This window comes from Ictidomys tridecemlineatus, chromosome 4 (genome assembly GCF_052094955.1).
Source record: "Ictidomys tridecemlineatus isolate mIctTri1 chromosome 4, mIctTri1.hap1, whole genome shotgun sequence".
Lineage (NCBI taxonomy): Eukaryota > Metazoa > Chordata > Mammalia > Rodentia > Sciuridae > Ictidomys > Ictidomys tridecemlineatus.
Window position 1 is genome coordinate 15,592,624 of NC_135480.1, and position 7,410 is coordinate 15,600,033.

Consider the following 7,410-nt stretch of genomic DNA (forward strand, 5'->3'; position numbering starts at 1 on the left):
TGAATCCAAACAAAACCACTAATGCATATATGACAAATCCAAGACTTAGAAAGCTGAATATCAAAACTGAAACATGGACTCATGTCAGCCCTATCCAAGGGATTGATACTTTTCTCTAACATGATGATGCATCTGATGGGCCTGTGTAGACACACTGAAGATTCTAGGAGATTAACAAGTATCTCTCATTTTATATCATCTACCTGAATATAGAGAAAAAGCTTAAATAATTATCTAATAAAATTCATATGAAATATATATATCTTTTACATAACAAGAGGATAGGTGACGTGGCCTTAGTGTAGGTGTTTCTGTAAGATCTTTCTCAGGGCCTCTTTCACATCTTTATTTTTCAGACTGTAGATGAGGGGGTTCAGCATGGGGATGACCACTGTATAAAACACAGAGACAACCTTGTCCTGCTCCATTGAGTAGCTCGATGTGGGTCGCAGATACATGAAGAGAATGGTTCCAAAGAAAATGGTGACTGCCACAAGGTGGGAGGCACAGGTGGAAAAGGCCTTGCGCCTTCCCTCTACTGATCGCATCTTCAGGATGGCGATGAGGATGCACAGGTAGGAAATGAGGACAATCACAACACAGCTGATGACGTTAAAACTAGAGAAAGCCATGATCACAATGCCATTGATGTGGGTGTCTGAACATGACAGTTTGAGCAGGGGTGGGGTGTCACAGTAGAAGTGGTTGATCCTATTAGAGCCACAAAAGGACAACCTGAAAGTCATGCCTGTGTGGATGGCTGCATTTCCAAAGCCTGCAAGGAAGCAAGTACCCACTAATGAGAAACAAATTCTGTTAGACATGAGAACTGGGTAGAGCAGGGGGTTCCAAATGGCTGCATAGCGATCATATGCCATTGTGGCCAGCAGGAAGCACTCAGTTCCCAGGAAGGAGCCAAAGAAGTAGAACTGGGCAGCACACCCATTAAAAGAAATGGCCTTGTTCTCAGCCACAAGGTTCACCAGCATCTTAGGAGTGACAGCAGAAGAGTAAGAGGCATCCACAAAGGACAGGCTGCTGAGAAAGAAGTACATGGGGGTGTGGAGGTGAGGCTCCATCTTGATCAGTGCAATCATGCCCAGGTTACCCACCATCGTTGCCACATAGATGGACAGAAACAGTGCAAAGAGGACACCTTGCAGATGGGGATTGTCTGAGAGTCCCAAGAGGACAAACTCTGTCACTTCTGTCTGATTTCTTCTCTGGACCTCTTTCATGAGCCTGATCATCTGAAAGACAATAAGAGAGATGATGGGACACTGCGTTTGGTCAGATGAGTACCTGACAGATTTGTAAGTATATTTCAGTGGAATATATAAATTCTAAAAGAAGAGTAAAAAGTGAAGAGCACAGTAAACAAGTGTGTTGGACTTGATGTCAAGTAAAAAACCTGTATCTTTGTACTAGGTGTGCAGCCTACAAATCATCCTGAGACAAGTGGCTAGTATCCATTAACTATGATTGCTTTTGGCTTTAACTATTATTTCATGTATAAAGCAATATTTTTTTTGGCACCAGGTATTGAACACAGAGTGCTTAACCACTGTGCAACAACCTAGCACATTTATTCTTGTTTTATTTTGAAATAAGTTCTCCCTAAATTGTTTAGGCCTCACTAAGTTGCTGAGGCCAACATTGAACTTTACATCCCTCTGCTTCAGCCTCTAGAGCTGCTGGTATTACAGACATGTACCACCATGCCAAGCTGATTAAACAATCTTAAGAGATTACTGTATATATTTTTTATGATAATTAAATTAAATTAATTGATAAATTAATATGCTTCCTATGTACAACTTCTGGACAAAGAGCACATAATGAATTAAACCACTGAATATTCCTTTTCTATACAATGAGTATTAATAAAATACATTGAAAGTTAGCAGTATTAGTCAACCCTGCCAATCAAGGCAAATAGCTTGTTTCTAATGAAATGGGTGCTTTAAATTTATGGCCAAAAGTAATAGAGGATATCTCATATACCCAATATGGTTCCAATATCACTTCCAACTTTCAGAGTTAACATGTGCAAACCAAAAAGAAGTCAGTTAGAATTTTAGGATTTTTAGTAATTCACTTCAGTAATTACAAAATCATATTATAAGAATGAGGAGAAATCCCTGATGATAATTATTAAAGGTGATGACATAGTGAAACCTCCTAATGATCAGAATCACAGGATCATAAGAGAAACTATAGCAGGGGAAAGTGAGGGTAGATAACTATAGGCTATTATACATCTCAAAAGGATACAAAACAAAATTTTGAATACTTTAATCATAATAAAGTACATTTTTGGAGAGTTAGATAAGTTTAACCTGGCTTACGCATATACAAGAGAAACACATATGAAAATAACATGATACCCAATTAAACTATCTTTTTTTTTTATTGTGATGCTTTCAATTGAATCTGGGACCTCATGCATACTAGGCAAACACTCTACCACTGAGATAAATCTCTAGCATAATAACCAATTAAGATACACAATTTTTTGTTCTTATCTACCAGTTAGAATGAATGTAATTAGAAGTAATTTAAAAAATCACCAGAATTAGAAAGCACCAAAAGTCAGACACAAAACTTTCTAGTTGCAATGTTAAGTTAGGGGAATAATCTGACTCCAGTTTATTTAAATGGAAATAAGACTTATTCCTTGCAAGATATAAATGAAGCCAGATATGGGACAAAAAAAGAAAACTTAACAGCTTTGCCCAGCCTTGATCTTCCAAGTAAAATTTTGGATGACACCTATTGATCAAACACTTCTTCAGTTCTTTTACACAATCCTGCATACTTTTTATGGCCTCAAATTTTTAAACAATAGATATAACTGTGCCAGGATGACCATAAAATATATGGCTCAGAAAGTAAGACTAAGTATTAAATCATGTATTAGCCAGAGAAAGTAATTATTGACTGCTGTCTAAAATTAATACATGGGACCAACATTACTCAATACTTTGCTCATGTTGGAAATAAAGAGTCCACTGTATCCAGGTGGGGGAAGAGTGGGCAGTAGCTGACTCCATAGGTACCTGTGCTGCCATACAAGAATGGTCTCCAAATTCTCTGCTCAACCTAGTTCCCATTGAGATACACTGAAAAGCATAAGTCATTCTAAAACCTCATCTTTTCACAGCTTTACATTTTTAAAGCATCCTTGCACCTTTTATATTAGCTAAGCTTGACCCAACATCAATGAAAGAGATGAATAATATTCCAAGAGTATTTAAAAAATGAAGTGTTACATGAAGCCAGCATGTTCAGAGGTTCTCGGCTACTCAGGAGTGAATCCCAAACTATAGCCTATAAGTCTCTTGATGCCAACACACTTGCTTTGTGGCTGGGTATGCAACTCAGAGATCCAGAACTTGTATAGCATACACGAGGCCTTGGGTTCTATCCTCAGCACAAAAATAATACAAAATGTTTGTTCTTTTTCAACATCACATGGTTTATTTCTGAATTTCTTTGGCACTAATGTCCCATATACAGGCTCTTCCCAGGAAAGAAGAGTCTGATATTTGAACTTCAAGAGTAGCATCTCCAGAAATTAAAAAAAAAAAAAGACATAGATTTTGTTTCTTTTACTCCCCAAACAGGAAGTATCCCTGAGAATATAAATCTAACAAAAATAGTGAAAAATTAGAATACCTAAAATGCCTTAGCCATATTAATAAAGTAATAATGGATAAAAAATCACTAGTATTAAAATTATTGAATTTCTTTGTTTAATGATTTCTTGTGCTCTACAAGTACTGTGCTGTTTTTCTTGTATTATTCTATTTAAATCCTATAGAATAGGCAGTATTATTCTCTCCTTTTATAGAGTGGAATGCAAGGTACAAAAGATTATCTTGTGGAGACTCACAGTTAGACTAATGAAGTCTAAACTAGTACTCAGCCATGTAAATCTCACATACTTAACACTTGCGAACATTCACAATTACTATCAATAATAGATTGAGTATTAATCCATAAAACATTTGATGGTGTAATTTTCAGAGTTTCATTAATAGCTCATAATACACTTAATTACACTAAAAAGTTATTTTCTGGTGAGAAACTATGATTGCTAAAAGTTGCCTTTCTTAGAATGCACATTTACTAATATGCATTATTTGCAAAATATAATTTGTTTTACATTCATCTCATAATTCTGACAAACATTTCCTGATTCTCTGTGATATTCTCCCTCATGTTGTTGAGATTTTGAGTTCAAAGAGAATTACTCCAGGTTTTACATTTCTAAGAGTTTCTGAAAATTACTAAGATTTACTGAGATATATCAGGTGGATAAAACGTCCATATTAATAATATTATTTGCTCCTGCTCATGTTTATCCTCAAGATGTACAAATCTCTTATCAATAAAATGGATGTAACACTTATTTCACATACTTTCCTAGCTACTCAGTGATTCTGCAAATTTTGGCCAAAGGACGATTAAGGAAATGAACAGCATAATGAATTTTTCGTAATGTGATAAAGTTAAATGAACAGGACTCTTTATATCTTTTCCTTACCTTTTTACACTGCTTGACTGTTATTTTATTCCTTTGCTCATTCTTCTTCTATGCCTAAATTTACTAAAACAAAAAAAGGAAAAATACATGTAACTCCTTCTTAGAGAAGATACTCACTTCTAATGTCCCAAGGTAACCAGGGAGCACAGTTAGAATAGACTTAGAGACCACACATTACATATGTTTGAAAACCTAAAACTACTCTGCATTCAGCAATGAGGAAGTTTCTCTCTCTCTCTCTCTCTCTCTCTCTCTCTCTCTCTCTCTCTCTCTCTCTCTCTCTTTCCTTTTTCTGAAAGTTAAATACTCCAACTTAATATGTCAGGATAGAGTACCTTTCAGAATATAAAGTTTATCACTGCAGTGTAGCTGCAATTCAGTTCACAGTTATCTGCAGTTATAGTCTTAGGAAGAGACTCCAGAGTAAGCATCCTAACTTATTTAAGTAGAATAATTTCTTGTTCTTTTGACTCTGGGGACTGTGTCCCATAGGTTTCCTGATTGCAGTCTACTCACTTTTCCCCTCTGAAACTAAGAAAATCACAGGTCTCTTTCATATTTCTGTCCTTTACCCTTGGGATACATGATCCCAGAGGAGAAGGAATTTCGAGTCCCATATTCTTAACCACCATTATGCAACCTTCTTCTGTCTCCCCTGATAAGCTTCTTTGGAAAAAATTAAAAGTCCTCAAAATTGCAGTTTCACTCTACTGCTGGGCCTCCTTTCTATAAGGAGGCCTGGAAAATGGCTAAGGAGCTGAGTGGAGGATACACCCTACAGAGGAAGAGAGAACAGGCCTATTTGGGGCTTGGAATCCTAGGTCTGTAGAATCAAGCTTGTGAGACTTTGTATATTTCACTAAATCTCTCTGTACTTAAGCTTTATCATTTCTAATGACTCAGGTGACTTTAGAGTTTGATTAATGAATGTGAGTTGGTGTATCAAATATATATATATATAATTGGTGTATCGATTATATTTATGTATTATATATACATATATAATATATATTTGATACACCAATTTTATATATATATATATCAATGATTTTCCCTTCCCCTAACACACTGTTGCCCACTCTTCAGAATAAAAGGTAGGTATCAGTCTCCATAGTCAAGATTAAGATGCACGAGAAACTCTATCCTCCAAATACATCTTCAATATAAGGGGTTCATTGTCTGACTCAAATTGATCAGTATCTAATAATGATTTACATTGTTTAGGCTACTTTGAAAAGATTGATTAGTGTGTCTCAGTATTACTTCATTAATACATTTTTCACTAAATAAAGGACTCAAATACTCACATGATGACTGTGATTCAGAGGAGAAATGTTTGCATGATTTTGGTTAAATCTGTTTCCAGGAATTGTTTATTTGTTTTAATGATGCCTGTATGGAATGTACAATAAGCTCCTATCAATGCTGAGTATGAAACATAACTAGCAAAAATGAAGAGTTATTAAAAAACAAATAATTCCCATCAAAGTGTGGATTAGTTGTCTTTTGGAAACAAACTGTAATAAATCTAATGAGATTAAAGTTTGTGTAATTGGAGTATGGGTGGTTGTTAGAAGTCAGATCACATAACACTAAGAAGTGAGTGTAAGTGATCTAGGATATTGGAAGTGTGGTAACATCAAACTGGTGAAATTGGGCTGTGGACTACAAGAAAGAAATTGGGTCAAAGATGGGATGAACGGTGGCACCCAGTTAGTTCCAGGCTATGAAGCAGGATATCCAAAAGAGCCTTGCAGAAAGAAGACAGTCCATTTCTGTCTTAGCTTGAGTGTTATCAAAGAGGCACCAGATGATGCTATGTCTCTCTGAAAATGGGATGGGGGCCAATCAAAAGTTAGCATGAAATGTGGTCTGTATGGAACTTAGGAAGGATTCACACTGGATACAGGATTTTGCAAGGAGTGGATCTATAAGTATAGATTACTGACCGTTATATTGCAATAAATTTTTATTAAAAACCATGAGATCCTCTCCCTTTTTTCTCCCTCTTCCCAATCTCTCACTCCCTCTCTCTTATTATTTTGAACTGCTTTCATATATCAAAAAGGATAAGGGAAGAACAGTGGAATGAATCTGACCAAGCTTTCCTATGTCCATATATGGATGTACCATGTGCATCCTCAAAATACTAACTAAAAAAAGAGAAAAAAAACTAAAAATAAATAACAGGAAGATCAGTGGAGTGTAGGGAAGGGAGCAGGGGATTGGGCAGAGGAGAAGAGGAGGGACAGGAGAAATCCTGAGGGTTGAATTGGAGAAAATTATATTACATCCCTTTATAATTATGTCAAAATGCATCCCAATGTTATATATAACTAAAATGAATAAATAGAACTAAAGGAAAAACCATGGGACCCTTAAACCCAGTGACCAACCAATAAGAACTTATTCAGAAACTAATACAGATAATGCTGACTAATAAAGATGTGATCTTCACTCTGGAGGAACTTAGGCATTCATATGAAACCTTAATGAAGATGAAAACTCATTCATCCATCCCTCCTACTGGTCATTAGTAGGAAAGACCAGAGCTAAATGATAATAACAACTAAAATTTACTATACACGTGCTCTTTGCTGTGTGCCCTTCTAAACACATGCATTTGTCACCCCCATCCCAGGTGAACCAACCAGCTCTCAGAGAAGCAACTTGTTCAAATAGTTGATTCTGATCAGAGCTGGGATCAGACACAATTTATCCTTACTCTAGAATGTGCACTGCTAAATATATCCATTGCTGCATCTCCAAAATACCAAAAAAGGATACTAAATATACTTTCTCTGTTAGATATGAGTAACATGTGAACAACAATCACTAACAACTTCAGTTTCCTGTGGGTA

General features: G+C 36.0%; 1 protein-coding gene across 1 annotated transcript; it reads right to left on the bottom strand.

Moving 5' to 3' along the window:
- Positions 1 to 296: 296 nt before the first annotated feature.
- Positions 297 to 1,250, bottom strand: LOC101955310 (olfactory receptor 5AP2). Its single transcript, XM_005331688.2, has one exon. The coding sequence runs from the start codon at positions 1,248 to 1,250 to the stop codon at positions 297 to 299; it is 954 nt and encodes a 317-aa protein (XP_005331745.2).
- Positions 1,251 to 7,410: the final 6,160 nt, after the last annotated feature.

Excerpts from the sequence above, each read along its gene's own strand:
- LOC101955310 (XM_005331688.2), bottom strand. The coding sequence starts at position 1,250 with ATGATCAGGCTCATGAAAGAGGTCCAGAGAAGAAATCAGACAGAAGTG.